The sequence below is a fragment of the Ursus maritimus genome, unplaced genomic scaffold (assembly GCF_017311325.1).
Source record: "Ursus maritimus isolate PB19 unplaced genomic scaffold, ASM1731132v1 scaffold_15, whole genome shotgun sequence".
In the NCBI taxonomy this organism is placed as follows: Eukaryota; Metazoa; Chordata; class Mammalia; order Carnivora; family Ursidae; genus Ursus; species Ursus maritimus.
Genome location: NW_024423897.1, coordinates 6,673,391 through 6,699,528, shown reverse-complemented (window position 1 = coordinate 6,699,528; position 26,138 = coordinate 6,673,391). Strand labels below are relative to the sequence as shown.

The following is a 26,138-nucleotide window of genomic DNA, read 5'->3' as shown; positions in this document are numbered from 1 at the left end:
TTGTCAATTCTGGTGTAAAACCCCTGTCCTGCTTTCTTACGAGCTGATGGTGTGACACTGGGCTATCTAGTCAACATCTCAGGGACTCTGTTTCCTCATTTGTAAAATTAAAAACAAACAAACAAACAAACATCTCATAAGTCCTTGTGAGGATAAAAATGGAATAAAGTGTGTAAATGATCTAGTCCAGGATCTGGAGTACAATTAGAGGCTTAATAAATGTTTTTTTCCTTCCCTTGTCTTTCTCTCTATTCTGCCATATGGCAAGAAGGGCCTTGGAATGCCAACGGACTCACACTAGCATATCTCGCTAAATAGGGAACCAGTTCAATATTAGTGACTGGGGATTTGTTTGGGGGGGGGGGTTACTATCAATCAATCCATCACAGTGCTTGTTGTCATAAGTTCCCAATTTTAATAAGGAGCAACACTAGAGTGACTGAGTGTGATATTCTTCTGGGTTTTTGAAAGAGTTTAACTTCAACCTCCTATGATGAATTTTTTAATTCTGTACTAATTAATATAACACTACTAGCTTCTTTCAGAAAGGGGAGTCGAAAAATGCAAATATATCTGTATTAGATATCTACCCCTTCTTTACGTTGCTCAGGCTCAGGGAGGCTAATTTTTATCACTTCAAGAAGTTTCTTTGACTCTGGTTTCCAGTTGAGTCAGCCAATGGAAGATACCAGCAGAAAATAAGAGGGTGGGATGGAGTGATATTCGGGGATGTATTCCTACCTCCTTCCCTGCCAAGTAACTTCAGATTGACTGTGTCCCTCTACCTAAGACCACAGATCCTGTCAGGTAGTTCCTACCTGTGTGGGCTCAGATAACCACTTCCTCCCACTGCTCCTTGAGGCCCAGAGGACTGCTGTGGCTCCTTGCTGCTAGCCCCAGGAAACTGCACCACGTCTTCTTGGTTTCTCTTAACTTTGCCCACATCTTTGTAAATAATTCTTTATTTAGCGCTCCTTATTTGTCCTAAGTGAGTGTCATCTCTTTCCTGCTGGAATCCTGACTGGTAAGGTAGCTAAGGTCCCTTTCTAGATCTACTTCCTGGACCTATCAGTGTCCAGCCTACTACCTGACTTTTAAAGGTACAATAAATAATCAAAACCTGATGAATGAATGAATGAATGAATGAATGAATGAATGAATGAAGCTGTGAACCTTTCATCCAGACTTCTAGGCTGAGATGCAATTCAGGAGCTTGGGCTAATGTCACTGATATCACTCTCATTTTACTGACCAGATGCAGGAGGTCAGGGATCCAGGAAAGGTTGGATGCCCAGAAGGGCTCTCCATGGTTTGAGTCTGTTCTGAGTTAGAGACAAACAGACTGTGTTCATTTTCAGCTCTTTTGGCCTTGTTATTTTTTTAGTTTTAACACTGGATCAGAATCGGAAATCACCCCATGTGATGATGGCTGGGGAGGAGTTTAACTCTTTTATTAACCCCATTTGGGATAAAGCTGGCTCCCATATTGTGGGCATAGCAGAGTTCTTGCAACATATTACTATGAAAGGGAATATAATTGATAACACCAGAAGAGATCTTTTTCCTAATCCCACCCTGTGGCAGAAAGAATTGTTATGGGCAATTCTTATATATTCCCCTTGAAGGTACTTTATTTGGGGAAAATTGCCTTTGGATGAGACCAAAGTTCCCCAATCTCCATTTTATCTGCTTTTGTCCATTCACCTGCACTCTATTAACAGTTCTGCATGGAAATAGGTGGCAAGCTCAAATTATTCAAGACTATTGAGTCTTTTCTGGCTTCACTATAAATTGTAAATAAGAAACATATAGGGAATGTGCCAAGGTGTGATGAAAGCTTTTCAAAAAAGATAGTTGTCTAGGTTACTCAGCTAAAAAGAATAGATTGAGGGAAAATATGGTTTAAATGTCTGGGTATTTTACTGGTGTGAGAAAGCATTTCAGCTACCCCACCTAGCAGATTCTTTCACAGTAATAAAGGGCCTCTTGAATGGGATTGTCTTTGAGTTGAAACACAGTATATTAACAGAGTCTATAAAGTGGGGGAAAGGCGAGTGTTTGGTGTTGCTTATCAAAATAAGAAGAATGTGCCAATTAAACGAAAGATAAACTGGAGTCGAAGGAATGTTTTGTAGACCCTCCAGAGGATATTAATACAATCTTTTTTGATTATTTTAAACTTTCTATTTGCAGAGAGCAGATATGGAAATTGGAATTTTTATTAGCTTTTCTGATGTAATGTAAGAAAATCAAAAGGTTTTCTTTTCTGACTTGGTTAGAAAATGAAGCATTAGGTGAAATTTCTGACTTGCATGCAAGGAAATCTCTCACAGATGCAAGGGGGGAAATGGAAACAAAGAGAAAAGTTAAATGTTTGTTCTTTAAGTTGTCAAATGACCTGTAATCAGGAGTTTACCACCTCTATCTCTTTAATAAAAGTGACTCTAAAACTGAGCCATGGAATTCCCTCAACCTATCCCAGTCTCAATTCTGACCCACACACTTCTCATGAGAGCTGCCAGTCATTTGACAGACACGTGACTGCTTACGGCAAAAGACTCGGCAGAGGGTAGAGGGTCCCTCTGCTGCCCCCACTACCTTCCTCCTGAGGATGGTGAGAGGAGTGTGAACACGTCACATCTGGAGAATAGATCAAGGAGAAAACATCTGCTATCCGGAGGCCCAACATTCAGATCCTAGTGTTCCCACACACGGGTGTTCAGGGAAACTCAGGTAAGCCACTTACTTGCACATCAGGGCTGCATTTATAAGATGGGTAGACTATTCCTTCTTGGTTGTCTAAAATTTCTATAATGTAAATGGACAGTAGCTCTGCACAGAGGTTAGAAAGCACACGTTCTGGGTTCTGATTTCTCCTTAGTATTACCTGCCATGTGAAGCTGGGACAACTTAACCAACCATGTCTGTTTCCTTTGCGCATATAGGGATTAATAACCATATAACAGAGAGCTTCGTCTGCGAAAGGTTACCATACATATGTTGGTTATCATCACCATTGTTACCACTATCTACTTCTCAATCACAAAAGCAATGCTATGAAAGTAATACTCCACAAGTTGCAGCGAGAACAAACAGACGTCATGAAAATGATAAAACCATAAAGCATTAAATGCGCAACTGTGAGATATAGGAGGACTTCTGACTATTTGTTATGAGTGGAATTATATTCCCCCTCCAAATTTATGTGTTGATGTCCTAATCCCCAGGCTATCATAGTGTGACCTTATTTGGAGATATGGTCCTCACTGAGATAATTCAGTTAAAATGGGGTCATTAGGGTGTACACTAATCTAATATGACTGGTGTCCTTATAACAAGGGAAAATGTGAACAGAGACATGCATAGAAGGAAGACAATGTGAGAGACTCAGGGAGAAGACAACCATCTAGAAACCAGGGATTCCTGAGGCCACAAGAAGCTAGAAGAGGGGCTAGATCAGATCCTCCCTCTCAGCCCTCAAAAGGAACCAACCCCGTTGACACCCCGATTTTGGATTTCTGGCCTCAGAAACTGTGAGCCAATCATTTTTGTTGTTTAAGCCACCCACTGTGTGGTCCTTTGTTATGGTAGCCCTACCGAACTAGGACTATCATTCCTTAACTTACAGATGAAAAAACTGAGGCCCAAAGAGGTATAGTGATTCACCCAAGATCATGCGGGCAGTTAATTTTGATGCAGGACCAGAACCTGGTACTTTCTGTCCCTACAATAAAATTCTTTGTATTACAATGAGCTGTTAGTAAAAAGAAAGCAGTGGCTTCAGATACCAAGACTTTAGCTGCTGCTTCTAGTAGGGATTTGCCACCCAGGTTTCCATGACACAACAAACACCAAGGCAGCGGCCAGATAGTCTAGATGGTGCTTCAGGTCTGGAGCCACACTTACGGGGCAAAATCAACCTCTGAGTCAAGTAGGAGAGAGGCTCCGATTGCTCCTTGCTCATACCTCTAAATGTCTCATACTTGCCAATGGACAAGCATTTAGGCATATTCTTAATACTCACAGACTTAGGGATGGGTGAAGGTGTTCAATATTTAGCAAGGAAACCTGATATTCCTTGCTCTCTGGTTGCATCAATAGCCATCTCAAATTTTGCTCCTGTCTGTACGGCTGTGGGTGTACATGCAGCAGGGGCTCTAACCCTGTCTGACTCTCTCCCAGCCTTCTCCCTTCTCCAGTAAGCAACAAGATAAATAACATTCATTCTGATTGCTCTTTTAATGCACAGGCTGGAGAAGAAATTATAATCTCTATGGAAGAGTAACATGGTTAGTCAAGCTGACATTGCTGTCATCCTAGAAGCTGGGCATGTTGATTTATTCGTGTAGAGACTTCTGTTTTCCCTGTCACTGGAACTGACTTCTTCCACCGGTCTAGCCCAGCTGGCAGCATGGAGACACAGAATGAGATACTTGTGAAAACCTGGGTACACTAATGAAGGGTTTTCTGTTGCAGAATGGTAAATTCCTGTCACCCAGTGCATAGGGGTGCGATGTCAGGGCAGCAGAACATTTTCACAAGGCTGAAGAGCTGAAAATGAAAATGCGTCAAAGAGCCATGTGTTACTTACAAGACTCGGAGGTTCTTGAGTCCAGTGAAGTCCATCTTGGTGATCCTGGTAATATTATTTCTGTCCAGGTCACTGGAATAGAGAGCACATTTGGGTCAGATTTTTTTGCAGGTTACACTTATGATCTATTCAACTCAAATTGGCTTGAAGGAATGTTACTTGTCAAGCAGAAGGTAATTCCAGTGATTAATGTCATCCCCTGAGCATGCCCAACCAACCTTAAGGATACTGTATGGAATAAGCTACCCATTATGTATACACTAGAGCCCTGCTATATTTAGCTGCCTGGCTTCTGTTGCCCCTTCTTTGGGTAACAACTTTTTCTTTGGAAGTCCCCTCCCTCAACTCTCAGATCATGTCACATAAGTGGGCTGACCCCTCTTCCCAGGTCCAGACCTAATCCAGGCTAGGCTTATAAGCATCTTGCCTCCCTCTGACCACAGTATTTGTTTCAGGAAAGTACACATGACTCAAATTCCCAATAGTTCTCTCCCCACTGGGTTTCCAACCTGTTCAGCACTGCCAGAAAGCATCTTGCCACCATGAAGAGAGAGTTTTCCAGAGTCGAAGAGAGACTGACTCCTGGTGCTATCCTACGGGTATGTGGGTCTACCCACGCCTGAAGCCAGGTACTTCTGCATTTTGAAATTCCATGAGCCAATCTATCCCATCTCCCTTATATTCTGTCTTAAAACAGTTTGAGTTGAATTTTCTATCACTCGAAACCAAAAGAATCTTGACTGACTTTAGTACCTACCTAGGTATTTGTTTATTTTCCAGCTAGTCTGCAAACTCCCTGAGGGCAAAGGTAATATCTCATTTAATTTCCATAGCCCAATATAGAGAGTATGTGCCTAGCACATAGCAGAGGGACCTTTGCTCATCTCAGACATTAGGTAAAGACAGTTACGTGGATTGCTCCTGCCTCAGCTAGTAGGTTTACATCACTATAAATGGTCCCAAAGAGAAGAATTTGCTATGGAAGAATTGAAAGCATTATGGTGGTATTTGTGTTGGGGAGAAGGGGCACCATGGGTGTCAGAAAACCAGGGTTAGAAAAAACCAAAGTCAGGAATGAACCTATGAATAACGGTATATATATTCTGTGTCCACTAACATTATCTAAGACTAGATGCAAAAAAAAATAAAAATAAAAAAAAAATAAGACCATGAATAATATGTTAGAATTCCCAATAATGGATGCTGACTAATTCCTATCTACCATACCTTCTTGAGAAATTTTCAGAGTTTTGGCCACCTTGGAGTTTCAACAAGTTACTTGTAAACTGGCTTTGCTCTTTTCCTGAACATTCAGGAACTAATGAGGCCATTTTCCCCATGACAGATCCCCATGACAGATCCTCATCCCCAACCTACTTCTTAGGTTTTCCTAGCCAGGGCCTACAGTTGCCATCCTGCAGTCATGCCTCAGAGGGGTTTGTGAGCTCTACAGCGTATCAAAGGGACAGGGAAACAGTCTTCAGATTCCAGCACTTTTTATGAGGAGGGGTTATTCTCCTGATATTGAAAATAATACCAAAATAAAAATCAAGTGAGTCCTTGGGTAACCTTACCTGGGAACCACCTCCCTTCCTCACCCAGTTTTCTACTACCCAAAATAGCAATCAAGTGTTTCTTAACTAGCCTGTGAGGGAGAGAGGCAGGATATAGACTTCTCAGACTAAGTTGAGTGCTGGTAAAGGAAGAGCACAAATTACACAGAGAAATAAAGAAAGGTTGCCTGAGTGAGGATCAGACAGCGGCACACAGATAGGAATGTGTGCACACTCATACTCATCCCGAGTATTCTTCTCAACTCCTGTCTCAATTGGAACTGATGTTTGGGGACAGTGAAAACTGCAGATATGACAATGCAACTAAGGGTTTAATTACCAGGACACAGCATGATATCTCAGCAGTTTGTGCTGGTGGCTGTGGCACCAATATTTTCAATTAATATTTATTATGTGAAGCGGCATAAAGTGTGCTGCTGAAACACTGGGGACTAGGGGCTGGGGACAGGTTGTGGGGTTGCCCTGGTACACAGTCTCTGTTTAGGAGGCAGAGCTTCAGAGGCAAGCAGCCCTGAGTTTGAATCCCTGCCCTGCCACCTCCTGAGTGACCTATGGGCTGTTCACTTCATCTTCTCCATCCACAAACTGGGGGTGATTACCTCAACCTCACGGGTTTTTATGAAGGTCAAAGGAAATGACACATACACAGAGCTTGCCTGGCCCTTGTTAGAGACTCAATCATGGCAGCTATTGTTACTATCATTAGTTGAACTACACCCTTCTAACCTGCACCCCCCGCTTCCACCCTGAAATTTCAATGCATCAAGAGCAGCTGCCTGCACCATCCCAAACTCTGTGCCTACAGATGAATCCTGGGATCTCCAGGAGACGATCTTCCTATAGATGTAAGAGGGGTACATTTTGTGACTAAGAAGTAGTAAGATGGCACCACAAGCAGCCCCCTCATGCTGCCCCTCCCTCTCACATTTCTAAGACACCTATTTCCAAATCTTCTGCTGCCCTGTCAGCACACACACTGCCCGACTGCCAGGAAGGAGGTCAGGGAGCACGCTCCTGGGCTTTGAGGTGAGACAGGTCATGGTTCAAATCTCCTCCCCACTCCCTACTCCCAGCTGTGTGAGTTTCAGTATTTTACTTAACTTCTCTGAGCCTCCATGCTTTATGTAAGCCTCTCCTACTTGCAACCTTGGATGGGGAGAGGCACAGAACCTTGACTGCAGGCAGGCTTGGCTGAAAATGGGAATTAATTAAATAGACAGTAAGAAGAGGCTGCACTACCTCATGCTCCCGTTGCTCTCCCAGCCCCCACTGTTCCAGTCCAGGCTACTCTGGAACTTCAGACCGATTTCTTAGCCTTTAGCTTTGGTCTTTGATGGAATCAGAATCAGTATATCTGAGCCTCGTGTGAGTTCTAACCATCTGCAAGCATGATCACTAGATGGGAAGCCAGTGCAATTCTAGTGGTGGGATAGGGAAGCAGGGTGGCATTAAAACACGTCTGCAAGTTGTTTCTTTGACAAGCCTGCCCTCGAGAGGTGGAGACTATGTCCCTTTCCCTTGAAAGTGAGCAGGCCTCATGACTGCTTAGACAAGCCTGGGGCAGGAATGATGTTGTGGAATTTCTGAGGCTGGATTAGAAAAGGCAGCAAGCAACTGCCAGAAGGCCTAGAGTTACCACTGGTAAGACCATGTGAGAGGACAGAGAGAGACAGAGACAGGGAGAGACAGAGAGGTGCTGGAGGAGCCCGTGTGGTTTCACACTGGCTGTTTGATTTTTTCCAGCCTAGAGGTCAGGTATGTAAGTACAAACACCTTTGAGATTCCAGCTCCAGCTACCATCTGGCTATGACTTATGAGAAACGCTGAGCCAGATCACCCAGCTGAACTACTCTTGAATTCCTGCCCACAGAAGCTGTAAGGGAGAATACTAAAAGGAGCACTGTGTCTTAAGCCGTTAAGTTTTGGAGTGATTCGCCTGGCAACAAAAGAGAGATGGAAGAGAAAGGAAGAGAAAGACACCTTTTGAATGTTAAATTTACCATTAACAATGGAACTCCCTTCACATGACTCTCAATGGTGTGTCCCTTCTGTGCTTGCCTGTCACCCTTGAAATCCTCAGTCCTGTCATTATGGTCAAAGATGGCTCACAGGGGCCAAAAACACCCTGTCATTCTAGGAATAAAAAAGAACTGCCCTTCTCTCAGGTTCTTAGGGGGTAAAGACTGCATAATTAGGGTTGCCTATCTCTCCAAATGAGCCTTAGGACACCATGAGAATCACCCTGGTGTTATATTAGTAATCACAGTAGTGGGTACCATTCATTGAACATTGTGGCAGAGACTGGCAAGTTGTCCCCCAAATCATTTTTCCTCTGGTGTACACAGATAGCATACATTTCTCAGTCTCCCTGGCAGGGAGGTGAAACCATGTGACTGAGTTCTCAATATTACATGGGCAGAGGTTATATATGCTGCCTTCAGGCTTGACCAATAACACTTCCTGCCCAATCCTCCATGCTCTTTTTCTTCACCCTGCTTGGGCTGAATTCAGTAAATCCAGTGGAGGACTCTAAGAATGGCAGACAGAAAGACCCTGGGTCCTTGATTAACTGCATGGAATACAGACCTCCCCTCCCCTGTCTCTCCATTTACCTATATAAAACTCGGACACATTAAAGAAATAATTCTTAAAGCTACTGAAATTTTGGGCGTATTTGTTATAGCAGTCTACACTGACAAATGCAATGTCTTTGAGTCAGGATCTTTTCATCTTTTTTTTTTTTTCTTTCTCTTTGCAACAGTTCTGAAGAGTAGGTGTAATTATCTTCCTTAAACAGATAAAAATACTGAAGATAAGCTTTAATAAGAGCTGATGTTTGCTGGGCCCAAACTATACACCAGCCATTGTACTAAAAACTGTATGTTCATTTTCTCTTATCCAGACAGCAATCATACGTGGTAGGTACTATTATTATCCCATTCTTCACATGAGGAAGCTGACGCATAATTTCCCCCACCCCAATCCAGTTTAGATTTTACTAATAAAGCAACTTGCCATGAAGTCATATAACCAGTAAGTGGCAATGGCTGGGATGTGAACTTGGGATCTCTGAATGCAGAGGACATGTTTTTTTATCACATCATGCTCCCCATCTTTAGCTAGACTCTAAGCATTTTCTACTATATCAGGTTAACTGCTGACTGAAAGAAAAATGAATGGATAAATGAATAAATAAATAGAACAGAACAGTACAGAATAGAATTTCCCATCCCATCTTGAAGAAAGCAAAGGGCACTCCTGGTGACTTCATTGCTTCCCATTCCAGCCAAGATGGCCCATTTCCTTTTTTGTCTCCCAGTGAGGTCTGGGCCAGTGGGGGTACTGAGACCCTCTGCAAGCTAGATGGGGTGAGGGTGCTTTCCTGCTGTTTTTATCCATGTCTGGTTTCTGCCATGTTGCTCATCATCTACCATATTGCCTATATAAACAGGCATCGCCAGGGTAATCTCCTGCATTATTTTTCCCCATCCCAATCAGTGAATCATCAACCAGTGCTGTGAGTCGCAGCTTTGTGGTATTTTCACATCTGTTTGACACCTTGGATGGGGTGGGGAGGATGAGGAATTCAGAACAACATTGGAAAAATGAAACAAAAATGTTCTGGGGCAGGCCACTGTCCCTAACTTGGCACACGTATATTCACATTCTTCTTTTGATTCATTCTGTGGCATTCCAGCAAAATGTTCTTTTTGCTGTGGCACATCTGGGAAGAGAGAGCAGTAAAAACAGTGTAGTGTGGAGAAAAGGGCTTCAATACCAAACCCAGAAGATATAGATTTGAGTCCCCTCTTCCTTCTTAGCTGGGTGACTCTGGGAACGTCACTTAAACTTGTTTAACCCCAGTTGTTCGTATTATTGTTGAGACTTTTATAAAATATGACCAAGAACACCAGCGCTACAGGATTACCATGAGGCTCGATAGATAAACTATGTGAGGAAGTACATTCTAAACAGCAGTCAGAGTCGTTAATTTTTCACTCACAGACAACAACTTGCAGGGAGAGGATGCAGAGGTGGAAGTTAGGACTGGTGTCAAAAAAAAAAGATGTTTCTTGGGGTGCCTGGGTGGCTCAGTCATTAGGCGTCTGCCTTCGGCTCGGGGCGTGATCCCGGAGTCCTGGGATCGAGCCCCACATCAGGCTCTTCCACTGGGAGCCTGCTTCTTCCTCTCCCACTCCCCTGCTTGTGTTCCCTCTCTCTCTGGCTGTCTCTCTCTCTGTCAAATGAATAAAGAAAATCTTTAAAAAAAAAAAAAAAGATGTTTCTCTATGATGGTGCAACCTACAAAGTTAGAGAATACACCATCAGTTCGGATCAGACTTTAAGACCACCTGCCCCCATACAGCACGTGTATACAGAGTGATGCCTTCTGGGTTTCAGGAAAGAAGATATCTCAGTATAAGGTAAACTTGGAAGGGCTGCCTTACAATGAAGTAATTCCCTATTACAGGGGTATATAAGCCCAGATTAGTAGTTAACTCATGCCAGACAGGATGTACTAGTGATGGGTAGGAAGCTGGATGACATGACCGATAAAGTCCTGATAATTTTAAGATCTATAATTCTTGTATTTTGGGGGCCCAGAACCAAGTGGGCTTAAAAATATGGCCCAGTCTTTGCCCTCAGTTTGCAGTCTATTTGAGGAGATGGACTGTTTTACGAGCTACTTAGAGAACAATGTAAGAATATACAAAATTAGATGTTAAGAATGTGATCTTGAGTCCATGGAGCATTAGCAATCAGACAGCAGGGGCCATGATGGGGATCACAGAGAAGTGAAGAGTCTGAGGACAAGGACAGCAAGCTTCTGAGCAAGGATGGTGTGATGCATTCACGTTCAAAATCTCAAAGCCTAATCTGGGGGACTCTGCTTAGGAAAGTGGTAAGAGGGGCCAGAATTAAGATGTCTTGTGGTCCAGCCTGACCCCTTGTTTACCACTAGCAAAGAAGAAGTTCCAATCAAATCAGAGTAATTTAGTGAAGGAGCTTTGGTCTCCATTTCAGTTATTCACTCTCTACCCAGGGCAGGCTAACCTGAATGGACCACATCACAAGGCTGGCTGCTGTGCCCTTCTGTTTTACTTTGAGTTAAGCAGGAGATGGGGGAAGAAAACAAAGTGAGGAGAGTGTATTTATTCTCCCGGTTCCCTCCCTGAGAGGTCACTCAGGTTAGCTAGTATCTCTGCCAAAGGTCACGACTCCTCTTCATGGTGGACCACTTCCTGGTTCCAGAACAGTTGTCTTCTCTAATCTCTTCTGGCTCAGAGGTAGTAACAGCTCTAGCTTCTAGTCCTGGTTCCCTGAACCACACCTAACTACTGAAATAGTCCCTTTGTAAATCAATCTTCTTTATATAATCCTAATTTGAGTTTTCCCACCTATTTCATTTTCTGACTGATATATCATTCATTCAATAAATTGTTTTAACCACTAAGTTTCAGGTACTTTATTAAATGCTAGGACACAGGTGTAAACAAGACTGGCATGGTCTCTGACACTGAGCAAGTATAGTGGGGAAGAAATAAATAAAGGGTCAACTCCCATAGACTGTGCTAAACAGTCTACACTAAGTGTTATTGAACTTTTTCTGTAAAGAACCGAATAGTAAATAATTTAGGTTTTGCTAGCCATATTTTTCATCACAGCTATTCAACTCAGCTATGTAGCACAGACAGTACACAAACTAACAGGTATGGCTGTGCTCCAATAAAACTTTATTTGCAAAACAGGCTGAAGGCCAGATTGGGTCAGGGAGCTACAGTTTACAGACTCCTGTTCTATACTGTGCTAGAGCTATAAACAAAAGCTTACAGGAGGGTATACCAAGTTTTAAGGATCAGGAGAAGCTTCCAGAAAAAGGTAATGTTTTAATTGAGGCTTCAAGAATGAGTTGGCCATAGCTAGGCTGGTTGGCATGGAAATATGTGAGAGAGAGGAAAAGGATTCTAGGTCAAAGAAGCAGCATGTATAAAATCCCAGAGTCATTGCTTTAGGATAACTGCAAGATTTGTTTGGCTGTTAAAGCATGTTACAGGGGAAAGCAGGACATTCCTTCTTTCTATCTTTCCTCCTTTCCTCCCTCTTTCTCTTGCTCTCTTCATCCTTCCTTTATTCCTACAATAGGCCTTTATTATACACCTACTCTGGACCTGGTACTGTGTTTATGGCTAGGGATAGCATTTTGAACAACAACAGCAAAAATTATTCCTTTCAAGGAACTTTTATTCCTTGGTGAGTGTGGCAGACAAACTCTAGGGTGGCTTACATGATCCCCATCTCCTGGTATTAGCACCCTTGAGTAATCTCTTCTCCTTGAGCAAAGGAGGACCTACTGACTTCCTTCTCATTGTTATAATATGGCAAGGTGACAGGATGGCACTTCTGTGATTATATTATATACAACTATAATGCCCATCCTGCTAGGACACTCTTTCCCTTGTTACTTATGATGAGGAAGTAATCATATTAGGGAGGCACACATGGCAAGGAACTGAGGACAGCCCCCACAAACAACCAATGAGGAACTGAAGATAACCACCAGGAGTCTGAAGTCTTCAATCTATTAGACTGCAATTCTGCCAATAACCTCAAGAGCTTGGAAGTGGATCCATCCCAGTTGAGCCTTCAGATGAGACCACATTCTCCCCCTAAAAGCTGTGTGAAACCTTGAAGCAGAGGCCACTATCTAACTGTAAGGTAATAAATGGGAGTTGTTTTAAGCCAAGTTTATGGTAAGACTGTTACACAGCAATGGAAAACTAACACAGGGGGACAGAGGCAACCACAAATTAACAAAAGAACTACAGATTACAAAGAAATAACTAGAAAATCATTTCAGGGTGAGGTGAAGGGAATGAAAGTGGGCACGGGAGGAAGTGGGAGCATTAGGAAGGGTGGTCAGGAGAGACCTTGGGTCTGAGACTTGAAGGGAAAGAAAGAACCAGATGAGAGGTTGAAGGGAGACATTTCCAAGTACAGGAACAGAATCACAAAGGCTCTAAAGAGAGAAAGCATTTGGAGGGTCTAAGCAACAGAAAGTTCAGGTGATTGGAGCAGAGTAAAACCAAATAGGATCACAGGCAGGTGGCACCCAGACTCTGGGGCATCCAGGGGGCAGCTTTCATGCCTTCAGCACTAGGAACCACAGAAGAGGTCAAGCAGGGAAGTAACTGACTTAACAGCCCTCAACCTCTTTCCCCTGACATCAAACCTGTCCCCTACAACCAGATTCATTCCCCTGACATCAAACCTGTCCCCTACAACCAGATTCATTTCCCCCAAATGCCAGTGTCTTTCACAGTGCAATAGCACTGCATCCAGGTGGGTCTCATGACTGTTCTTAGCCTGCCTCATTTAATTCTTTCTTCTTTCAGTCCAAAGACCTTTACTGAGCACCTTCCAGATTTGTGACTCTGTGAGACACTCCATTGACACTTATGTTCCTGTTACTTGCTGGCCTCTGAAGCCTTCAACATCCTTTCTCCATCTAAGTCCTACCACTACATTGTGGGGTGAATTGTGTCTCCCCAAAAGATATGCTGAAGTCCTAACTGCTGGTACCTGTAAAAGTGACCTTCTCTGGAAATAGGGTCTTTGCAGATGGAATTAGTTTCAAATGAGGCCATTAGTGTGGCCTTAATCCAATATGACTAGAATCCTCATAAGACAATGAGACAGAGACACAGGGAGAATGCCAGGGGACACCAGAAGCAGACACTGGAGTGAGGGAACTACAAATCAATGAATGCCACGGATCACCAGCCACTACCAGAAGATAGGAAGAGGCAAGGAAAGATTCCCCCCCACAACCCACTACAGATTTCAGAGTGAGCATGGCCATACTGACTCCTTGATTTCAGACTTCTAGCCCCAAGAAGTGTAACAGAATGCATCTCTGTTGATTTAAGCCACCCAGTTTGTGGTACTTTGTTTCGGCTACCTCGTGAAACATAAGACCTCTCTTCAGGCTTTGTGAAACACCGCTCCAGTCTCCTCTCTGCAGCTTTCCCAGCCTCTCCATCCTGCACTGATCTCTCCCTTCTCTGAACTTCTGAACTTCTGCATCATTTAGCCTCTGCACAATCCATTTTGGCCTTTCATCACATTTCCTTCCACCTCGTGTGTGCTGCCTGTTTCCTGTGTGTTTGCCTCGTCTCCCAGAGGAGTGTGAAGCTCCGTGGGAGCCAAAACCACAGATCATACTCCCCTCACTTCCTCCCAGACACCTTGGATGAAGTGAGGTCCCTTGGAGACACTCAGAGAAATGTACACTAGTATTCTCTGGATTCTGGGGCAACGAGTTTTGTTGTTTTTTCTTAAATGTTTTACATTTTGCTTCTTAGGACTATCAATGTTTTCCACAATAAATATATATTACTCACGTACTCTTCCCTCTCCCTGCCAAAATGTTCAAAGAAGTGGCCCAGTTGAAATAGGACTCTTCTCATGGCTAAAGTGACCAGCAGAGCCAAAGCCATTTAAGACCTGGAAATCTGGCCAAAAGAAGATGTTCTTTGATGGGCCCAAGGGCAGTTCTTAGAAGCTGCTCAGATGGCCCTACCCATACGGTTGCCTTCCTTTCTTTGCTTTCTCTCCCCAGCCATCCATTCATCTTCCCTGATGGAAGAGAGAAAGCAGTATGTGTTCAAGAATCATCAAATCACCATCCCACTAGGTCACACGCAGCCACATTTCACTATGGATCCCCTCAAAGAGCTTCCATCTCATGTCTTACTGCACAACAGAGACATTACTGAATTATTCTCTGACTTTTTCACTTCATCCTCATCAGTTACATAACCACATACAAGTTTAAAAACACATACACGCATTCGGGAGAGAAATGACTGAATTTGATTTAAAAAACTGGCTTCACACTACCTCAGTTGTTTGGGAACTAAGCCTCCCTGGGCTAAATTTCTGGCTTGGCAACACTCTCGCATATATAATTTTACACCTGCAAAAGTTTGCAGCCAGTGCTTTGCAGACAGCTACCTGCAGGGAGGAGAACAGCCAGACAGAGGGGCAACCTGAATGGTTGGATGTGGGGGTGGTGAGGGCTCTGCAAGGAGGAGGGGTGAGCATGGGTCTCCACTCTTCCTCTCCCTGCAGCAGGAGGGCTCCCCACTGGCCCCTGTCTTGCTCTGTTCAGTTTCATGCTCCAGCATGAAGGGCATACAGGGGACATATCTAGCTCTTTGCTGGAGGCAGTAGAGTAGAACTTGCAAACTCATAGCCCATGGGCCAATTCTGGCCTGCAGACATGGTTTGTCTGGTCCTCAGTATGATTTTAGCATTTATAAACTAATTTGGGAGCATTTCACATACAAATCTAGAATTCTAGATTGTCTCTAAAAAATCAGATGATCTGACCCTCTGGGCTTTCATGGCCACTGGAAACTGAAGCTAAGAGGTAACTGCCCATTTTGGACAAGATACGGACTTTGCTATTCATTAGTCCCATTCATCTGCTTCCCTGACTTATGCCGCCTGCTTGGCCCTTACAAGCACTGTTTGAGATCTCTGCTCCAGAGCATAATGCTTAAGAAAGCAGGTGCTATAATCAGACAGGCTGGGCTCAAATTTTATGACAGTAGTAATGGTTTTAGGCAAATTCCTTAACTCATCCCTAAGAGTCTGTTTTCTCACCTGTAAAATGGGTATAATAACAGCACCTACTTCCTAGGATGTTATGAAGGGTAAATGAGATGATAAAGTAATTTAGCACAGGGCTGGTCATGTAGTAAATACTCAATAGGTAATCATTACCATCAATTTGTTGATTATTATTCATAAAAATGTGAGCACAGAAAGATGCAGAATAGGTTAGGGACCTCAGTGCTTAACAAATGTGAAGGGGCATGGAGTCTAATCCACAGCTCTTTCTCCCAGATCCTCCTAGTCCCACTCAAGCACGTCCTTCAATCTCTTCCTTCATGACACCCCCACCCCAGACTATTCTAGCCCTGAGTTTCAGGGAAAAAAATAAATAAATGAAAAATAAATCATTCCCAAATTCTTCCTATGATGATTTAAGGCAACTTATTTCTTTCTGAACAATAACCTCCAGGTAACAACTATTAATCCAAAAGAGTTCAGTCTATATGTCCACTTTATCATGCCCAGAAATCTCAAACCCTTCCAAATTCTTCCTAGAAGGTCCATTCTTAAAACCCTTCTCCACTCTATATACAAGAGCACTTAAAAAAAAAAATGGCTCCACAAATCCCTGGGAATTAGGAGACCAAAATCTCAAAAGATCGGGGTCAGCCTTTGAAAATGGGTCAAGAAATATTGGGCACATGAAATGGCAGGAACAATGCTATGAGTTCACAAAACCATTTCATTTTCCTCTTAGGTAAGCAGCAAGATTAAATTTCCTGGCACCATGTGACTGATTTCTGGTTAAAGAAATGTAGATGGAAGTGGTATAAGCCATTTCCAGGCAAGCCCATAAAACATCCTTCACATTACACTCTCTTTCCTTGTCTTCCTTGACACGTGTAGACCATGTGTCAAAAATGGTGTTCTATGATAGAAGGAACCTAGGTTCCTGAGAGACCATATGGAGCATAGCCCACTACCCAGACCAACTGCACTGGACTCTGGTATAAGGAAGTAATACAATGTTGTTGTTTTGCCACGGCTACATCTGGATTTATTTGTTTCTGCTGCATAGCCTTATCTGTGCTGACTGATACACGTGACAGTTTGGCAGAGTGGGAAAGAAAGGCCTAGAAGCTAAACATCCAGGATTTTTCTCTATGATCTGTTTCTAACCCATAGCATGATCTTGGATAAGCTATCCACCCCCAATCTTTAAAAGGAAAATAAACTGATTGATTCCCCCAGGGTCAGAATCTCACTGATCCTGAACTCTTACCCATGAAAATTCTCACAGGCTTTGAACTCCATTAGTACACTACCTTAAATTATGTTTTTAAGAAGGCCACCTAAGTTCTCGTCAACAGAGGTAGAAAAGCTGCAGCCAGCCCACATTATAGTCTAAATAAATATCTGTGGAGTGAGTAATTATTATGCAAAAGTCAACGTGTGTTGGGTGTTTACCATGTGCCAAGCACTATTCTAAGTACTTCACATTCAGCGCCTCTTGTAATCCTTACAACCAGCCTGCAAGGTTGATGCTATTATTAGTCCCATGTTATGAATGAACAAATGGAGGCACAGAGAGATTAGGACCCTTATCTATGATCACAAGTTGATAAGTACACCAAGGGCATTTGTATCTAGACAGTCAGATGTCAGAGCCTGAGAACTTAGCAATCAACTTGCAAGAAATAAATAGAGTCCTGAAGGGTGAAAGGCAAGCTAAAATGATCTGATTAGAGAATTTCCTTAACATACCCCAAATTTTAGCTAAACCAATAAACTCCAACTTCTTGGGAGTTGAGGCCATATCTTACTTATGTTTGAATCCCCAGGGTCCAACACAATGTCTGGCACATAAAAAGCACAAATAAACATTTGTTGAATGACTGAATGTTCTGAACCTAGTTCTTTATCAACACTTCTGAGTTACATTTGCCTTTCATTGACAATGCCTTGAGATCCAAAGTCAATGTTAGTGTTTCATTTGTACCAATAAATCTGAGCACCAGTTGGAACTAGAGTGATCATATAATTTCTCATCCAAACTTGAGTGTTTCTGTGAGTCAAAGGCGATGCCATTAATGATTACATCAGGAAAAGAGGCAGAAGTTGGGACTGTTCTGAGCAAATCAGCACAAATGGTCATCCTAGCTAGAGCCACAATAACCTACAACAGAGGTGAGTGACAAAGGGAGTACTCACAAGGGGCCCTGACTGTCCACAATGCCTTTGTTCTTAAGGAATGCCCCTTGTTGTCCACTTAAAAGTCTATACTATTTGCAGGACATGTGGTTAAATGTCATTCTCTGAATGGTGCACATCTCCAAACCTGACAGCCATAGACCACACTCACTATTAACTTTTAATATAGGTGCAGCAATCACTTTAAGAAAACAGGAAGGAGCAGCCCAAGGAATGCAATGATTGCTGCAGGAATATAAACATGGATCGCACTGGAACAGACGACGACATACTTTGTATAAACACTAATAAAGTGAGTTCAGGCTGAGCTGTGACTTTAAAGGAAATTCTTCCCCATAAACATGTCCTGCCATGCCCTAATAACTCTTTAATTTGATGCACATTTGGGAAGGATGATGCGAAGTAATCACAGAATAATGTTAAGGTCTGTTGCGAAGGAGGAGGGGGTGGAATGTGATGCAACTTGGAGCTAACACCATCCACCAGAGAGTTGGCTCCATTGCTCATTTCACACATGGAGGGAATTTGCTGAGTGACATGCAGGAAATCAGAGACAGGTCTTTGCAGGTTCAGTACAAGAAAATTCTGGGTGTCATCTGATGGTACCATAGAAGACTCCCGGCCAGTCCACTTCTGGCCTGCTTTCTCTTGCTGGAGACAGCAAAAGTGGCTTTCATTTGTATGTAGGCTCTCTACTTCCTAGAGCGAGGCTCTTCAAATCTCAACCAGACTATACGCTCCTTGAGAGCAGAGAACACTTCGTACATATCTGGACATCACCCATGGGGCTGATGTGGCCCTGTACTCCTGCAAGGAGGCAGAATGGCACAGAGTTGATGACAATCAGACCAGGGGCTGCAGCCTTAGGGCTCATAACACAGTTCCATAAATAATTGTATAGTTGGGGCAAGCCACTCTGCTCATCTGCAGAGGGGGTTAATAGTACCTACTGAACCTCAGTGGGCTTTGGAGATGATAAAATATTCAAGAGAAGGGCTTTGTGAATTAAAAGAGAGCTGTACAAATGTAGGAAATTGTAACTTCTGGAAAGCATAATACTAATTAATAATAATAATAGTTTGACATGTACTGAGTTCTCACTATGTGCCAGACACTGTTCAACTCCTTTATGTGCTCACAGCAATTCTAAGAGGTAGGTACTATTATTATCCCCATTTTACAGAAAACTGAGCTCCCTAGAGGTTAAATAACTTTCCCCAGTTCACACATCTAAGTATTATCCACAAGGTAGTGATTCTGGAGGGCAGGCTGGATTGTCAGGGCTCCTTGCTCTCTGCTCCTCTATGTCTCAGGGAATTGAAGGACTTAAAAGAATTGAATCTGTCTACTTAATCATGAACAACCAGAGGGCAAGTGTTGTGTGAGACTTCCATCCACATGTCCAAGATCCAGCAAAGAAGGGGAAAATTCAAGTTTTTGGATCAAATGATTATAGCTCCTCCCTTACCCAGACACTCTTACTTCTATACCAACTCTTGGAGTCCATGCCCAACAACATCATAATGCTTCTCTCCCTTCAGCAAGGCAATAGGCCTCAGCCTTGTGCCCTGGCTGCCTCTAAGTGTGGCACAAAGAGCTCATCTATCCGAGCAGGTCCCCCACATCCACCAGGCTCATTTCAAGCACCACGCCTTTGCTCAGGCAAGTCTCCCATTAGTAATGCCCTCTCCCATGGACCAAAATGAATATAGCTAGCAGGAAACTTGGCTGAGGAATAGGTACCTTTTTCAATAGTGTGCTGAAGAAGAAGAGCTGGAAAGAAAGAGGATGTCTTTATAGTAAGCCATTGAGACAGCGATGGACCCACCAACCCCATTCAGGCAGGAGCCACTCTCCCCCATCTGGCACTGACAGAATGCCTAGGGACAAGAACTAGGTTGGGAGAGAGAAGGGCTCATCTGATTCTCCAACCAGTCCTGCATGTCCAGACCCAAAGAGGCAAATATCCCTTTCATCATTCATGAAACCATATCTTGCTTATTATGACAATTTAAAAAACTTCTCTGATTATTCCTTTGAGAATCCAATTTGTTTCCTTTGTAAAGAGGAAACAATTCTCTTCTCAGTTTGGGAGGTGGGGACATTCCATTTATCTTCAGGGGGAAATCTGTTTCCTATTACGAATCACGTTCTGTAGGTCTATTTGCAAAGAATAAATCTCTACACTTCATGTAAAAAAAAAAATTCTCTTTTCACTCTTCTACAAAAATCCCTGAAGGGAGGCTCCTGCCCTCTTCTAGCAATTGTGACAAGAACTGAATTTCCAACTCCTCCTTTGAGAAAAGGAAACTTTGTACTCATTCTCTGAAAATCAGCAGTATCCCAGAATCATCTAGTATACCTGAGAGAGAGCCTACCATGCAGTAATTCATTCAATCAGCATTTACGGACGCAGACTGAGGGTCAAAATCAAGAGATCCTGGGAAGGCATGGATTTAAAATAAATACCTAACCCTCCAAATCCCTGTGCTCTAAAACAGAGGTCAGTAAGCTATGGCCTACAGGCCAAATCGAGCCCACTGCCTGTTTCTGTATGGCCCATGAGCTAGGAATGGTTTTTATATTTTTAAATGGTTGAAAAATCAAAAGAAGAATAATATTTATGACACATAAAAATATATGAAATTCAAATTTCAGTATCCATAAATACAGTTTTTCTGGAACACAGCCACACTCATCCATTTATAGATTGTCTATGGCTGCTTTCGTGCTACACGGGCAAAGTTGAGTAGTTGCTATTGAGACTGTATGGTCCCCAGGGCCTAAATATGTACTATGTGGTCCTTTACAGAGAATGTTTGCTGACCCCTGATCTAGGAGCTTACATAACCCAGTAAGGTTCGAAAATAAGGAAATGTCAGTGTTATAACTGAATGTGTCTCCCCAAAATTCTTATGTTGAAGCCCTAATCCCCAGTGTGATGATATTTGGAGGTGATGCCTTGGAAGGTAATTATGTTTAGATGTGATCATGTGGGTAGCACCCCATGATGAGATGAGTGCCCTGTAAGAAGAGGAAGAGACATCAGAGCACTCTCTTCCTCATGTGAGGACACAGAGAGAAGGCACCCACTGCAAGCTGGGATGACAGCTTCCATTAGAACTCAACCATGTTGACACCTTGACCTCAGATTTCCAGCTTCCACGACTATAAGAAATAAATGTCTATTGTTTAAGCCGCCCAGCCTATGGTATTTTGTTATAGCGTCCCAAGCTGACTAAGACAGGCAGCACTATAATAACAAGAAGAATAAAAACCACAATATTAACATGGAGGGTGATACATACTGGTTAAGTGTGGGCACGAGGGTTGGACTGAAGGTTAATCTACATGTGGCTTACTTAGCATCACGATACAGTAAGTTATTTAAATTCTCTGTGTCTCCACTTCCTTATCTGTAAAGTGGAGATAATCACAGTGTCTTCCTCCGTGGGTTGGGTTGAGAATTAATCTAGTTTATGAATATCAAGAGGACAGGGTAATGTCTAGCCCATAAATACTTCACATCTCCTTGCTCTTATTATCACCAGTACTGGTGCTTCCAGAACTCCAGGGGACGTGTTCAAGAGTATACAGTGAGAATGGCACCCCTGAAGCATATAATATGCATAGTGACCCAGGAGTTCAGCAGCATGGTGGCTCTGATCATAGCTAATATTACAGTGATGCCTGTACAGAGTTGTGAGGAAAGAGGGGGAGAAGATACACCACTCCAGACAGAGTAAGTAGTTGCCATGTATTTTTATTGCCATGTCATTCACTCTTCCATTATGAAAAGAGATTCAAAAAGACAATACTAAATGAGCTGTGGGGGACTCCAGCCGAGACCCCCAACCTCTATGTCTGTCTTTCTATCAGCCCATAGCCCCCGCTCAGTCATCCCAGGGTGGGTCTCCTATGCCCATTCCTGCGATTACACCTTGCTCCTGGTACCCCTCCCCCCCAACTCTCAGGCTGTGGGCTATTTTAAGCCCAAATTAAAGACTCCTCTTTCCTGAATGGTTACAATTTCAGTCTGTGGTTTGTTCACGCTGACGTGGCTTGGGGCCATGATGTTGGATGTGTGGGGCACTGCAAAGGGGAAATTGTTTTAGGGAGGCAAGGGGCTTTGCAGAAACCGTTTCCCTGCAACACACTCACTGTGGAAAATACAAGCACATGGATGAACAAATAAAAAGAAAACAGCAGTGGGAGTGTCCCATATATCTGTAGAATAATGCTAAAAATAGCATCACGTCAGAAGCAAGTAAGCCCTGGAAGCTATGTAGTGCTTCAAACCCCAGAGAAAGGGACTTGCCACTCCAAGTCCGTAAGCCCAAGTCTGTGTTTCGTCATAAACCTCTTGAAGGAAGGACTTTGTGGCTCTGATATAGGCTTCTGATCTATAGAAACCTTGCCATTGACCCTAACATTGCAGGGTAGAGGTCAGGAAACTGAGGCCACAAGCAAAGTCTCCAGGACTTCCCCCTGGGAGATCTGAATCCACAGTCCAGTGATGGGCAAGTGAGCACAGTGCTGATGAAAGCAGGAAGGTAAGAAGAGGAAGCCCAGAAGGAAACTGGGTGGGAATAGGGCAAAAGTCCACCAAGCTCTCCTAAGTCTAAGCTGGAGGCAACATGGACACGAGTGCTCAGGATCCCATTCTGTTCCTTCCTCTGTCCCTTGCTTCTCATGTTCCTAAAGGGACAGAAAAGGAGAGATAAGCCTTCAAATCATGCTTGGAGGACAGAGTCACTACAATTTCTTCCCTATCACATTTGCAGCCTGCTCGGATACCTCCACACTGACGCACCACACCAGGTAAATTCCCAATTTGGCCAGTTGCATTCCGGAAGCTTTCTCAGATGCTCAGTCAAGGTGGGCTCCTAAGTAGCAACTGCAGATGGACCTTGGCTCCAGAAGAGAATACCTCCAGGATCATGAGTTCATTCTGGAATTTGGGTTTCTGGACCCTCATATAGACACGAGAGAGCCTGCAGTCCTTTAGCTGAGTGCTTGTCCACCCTATGTGGTTAGACGTGGGAGTCACACGGGCTCCCAACCCATGAATCCCACTATACAGACCCTATTTTGTTTGCTTGACAAAGAGGGTTTTTAAATAGTGATTTTTTGCTGGGCATGTGGTCCCCAGTTCACTGATGGCCCCCATCAGCCCCCATCACTCCCTATATCTTTAGGGGCAGCCCAATTCACCCATTTATATTACCTCTCAGGCTCAGGTAGGTGACTGAATGTGATCCTAGACTTTATCATTACTATATGCTTTCCCACTAGGATAACCAAGTCTTCTGAACCAGTCCTTGCTCCAGTGGCTAGCACAGTGCCTTGCCCAATGCAACTTCTCAAACAACAGCGGGAGATCTGAATGTACTAATGTGATCGTGTCTCTCACATACAGTTCCTGAGACCACATAAGGAGAAAGAAGAGAAGGGACAGGAATAAAGAATTACTCACCCAACCATCTCTCCGGGATACTTGATGCTACAGGTCCACTGAACCACACCCCAAATGCCCAGGACAAACTGGTGGAGATGGCTGTAGGGGAGCCAAATCTTGGCTCCAATAAAATTGAGAACAGCTGGCACTTCTGAATACTCTGGTCCCTGGGGGCCTGGGCTGAGTGCACACTGGTAACCACCAGCCCTTTCCCCTTTTTCTTCTTGTCATGCTTAATTACACCAGGATTGTGCTGAGTCAAGCAACCTGCTAGGGTGGGGGCCCAGGCATGACCTTTCCCATTGCTCTCAGCCAGTTCGTGGGCCTCAAGTAGCCGTGTGCATTTCCAGCGAGAAACCCAAGAATAAACGCAGCCCTGATGTGCACGATGCCAAATACTAAGCCCCACACCTCAGCCCCTGGGAGGACGGCCCCTTCTGAACCGAGGGTGAACAAAAGGGCCTTGCAAAAGCCACACCACCTGCACTCAGCCTTGAAACAGAGCCTCCTCAGCCGTGGAATGTTGCAACCAGCGGTCAGCTGAAGGCAGCCATAGGAGACAGAGGCAGGCCTGCTCAAAGCTCTCAAGTACCCACTGGCTTTGCCAAGTTTTTACTAAGACTTGACTTCTAATTCTGCACCCTTATGCTCACTCTGTGCCACTCGAGGAGTGCAGAGCTCTGCACTTCTCTACACATGTGTGCACCCATATTCACATACATGCATAGCCCTCTACAAATGCTCAAGAGAAATTTATGCAGCCAAATGCTCTAGCTCAGGGTTCCTAGTCTTGGCTACACATTAGAATCATCCAGGGAGCTATAAAAAACTTGCTTCCCAGACCAACTGAGAACAATGAAATTAGAATTTCTAGGGGTAGATATCAGGCATCAATATTATTTTAAAGTCCCCAACGTGATTCCAATGTGTAGCTAGGATTAAGGATCATTGCTACAGGTGAATTGAAAACCCTAGAAAATTCCATCCATCAAACTATGCCTTGAGGGTGAGCTCCCAAACTGGAACTGGGCTCAAGATATCAGGGAAACCTGAGTTTTTTGGCCACAAAGCCACAGAGATTGAGATATTCATTCAACGAATACTACTGAGCACCAACTATATACTGGGTCCTCTTCTAGGTATCTAGAGATTGTCTCAAGAGCTATACTCCCAGAGTTCAAGTGGCTTGCAAATTGGGTCTCAGTGAGGTTGGTCTCTGAATCAACCAACCAACCAGCTGACATTTACTTAACACCCGGTGTGTGCAAGGCTGCCTCTGCAAAAGGTCCTAAGAAGTGTAAGGTGAAATTCCTGACCCCCAGGAGTTTAAATCCTAAATGGCAAAGCCTAAGAATTTGCACATTGAAAAATAAAAACACAAGGTGATATACAAAGGAGAAATGAATATGCAATCAAACAATTCAAAGTGACAGGGGCACCTGCGTAACCAGTAGGTTACACATCTGTCTTCAGCTCAGGTCATGATCCCAGAGTCCTGGGATCGAGCCCTACGTCAGGCTCCTTGTTCAGTGGGGAGTCTGCTTCTCCCTTTCCTTTTGTCCCTCCCCCCCATGCTTGCTCACTTTCTCTCGCTCTCTCTCTCAAAAAAATAATTCTCCGAAGAAGACATACGAATGGCTAAAAGGCACAAGAAAAAATGTTCAATATCATTAGTCATCAGGGAAATTCAAATCAAAACCACAGTGAGATGCCACCCTACACCAGTTAGGATGGCAAAAATTAACAAGGCAGGAAACAACAAATGTTGGAGAGGATGTGGAGAAAGGTAACGCTCTTACACTGTTGGTGGGAATGCAAGCTGGTACAGCCACTTGGGTATTTACCCCAAAGATACAGATGTAGTGAAAAGAAAGGGTACCTGCACCCCAGTGTTCATAGCAGCAATGTCCACAATAGCCAAACTGTGGAAAGAGCCAAGATGCCCTTCAACAGACGAATGGATAAAGAAGTTGTGGTCCATATATGTACAATGGAATATTAGCCATCAGAAAGGATGAATACCCACCATTTGCATCGACATGGATGGAACTGGAAGGGATTATGTTAAGTGAAGTAAGTCAAGCAGAGAAAGACAATTATCATATGGTTTCACTTATATGTGGAACATAAGGAATAGCAGGAAGGACATTAGGAGAAGGAAGGGAAAAATGAAGGTGGGGAAATCAGAGGGGGAGATGAACCATGAGAGACTCTGGACTCCATGAAACAAACTGAGGGTTTCAGAGAGGAGGGGGGTGGATGGGTGGGTTAGCCCTGTGATGGGTATTAAGGAGGGCATGTGTTGCAAGGAGCACTGGGTATTAAATGCAAACAATGAATCATGGAACACTACATCAAAAACTAATGAAGTACTGTATGGTGACTAACATAACATAATAAAATAAATAAATAAAAATAAAGTAAAATAATAAAATAAAATAAAATAAAATGGGGTAAAAAAAAATAATTCAAAATGACAAATACATATCAAGCAACTACTTTGTGCCAGGCACTGTGTAATGCTAGAAGAACAACAAAAATAGTATCCCTGTCCTTGAAGAGCTTAGACTAGAAGTGGTTCCCAAAGTGGAGTCCCCCAGCCGGGAGCATCAGCATCATCTGGGAACTTATTAGAAATGCCCATTCTTCAGGCTCATCCCAACCTACTGAATCAGAACCTCGG

General features: G+C 43.5%; 1 protein-coding gene across 1 annotated transcript in view; it reads right to left on the bottom strand.

Moving 5' to 3' along the window:
* The window catches only part of SLIT3 (slit guidance ligand 3), a 584,433-nt gene that overhangs the window by 534,353 nt on the left and 23,942 nt on the right, over positions 1 to 26,138 (bottom strand). The window contains exon 2 of the mRNA XM_040630315.1: positions 4,592 to 4,663. Coding sequence (XP_040486249.1) covers positions 4,592 to 4,663 — 72 coding nt within the window. The remainder of the gene's footprint in view (positions 1 to 4,591; positions 4,664 to 26,138) is intronic.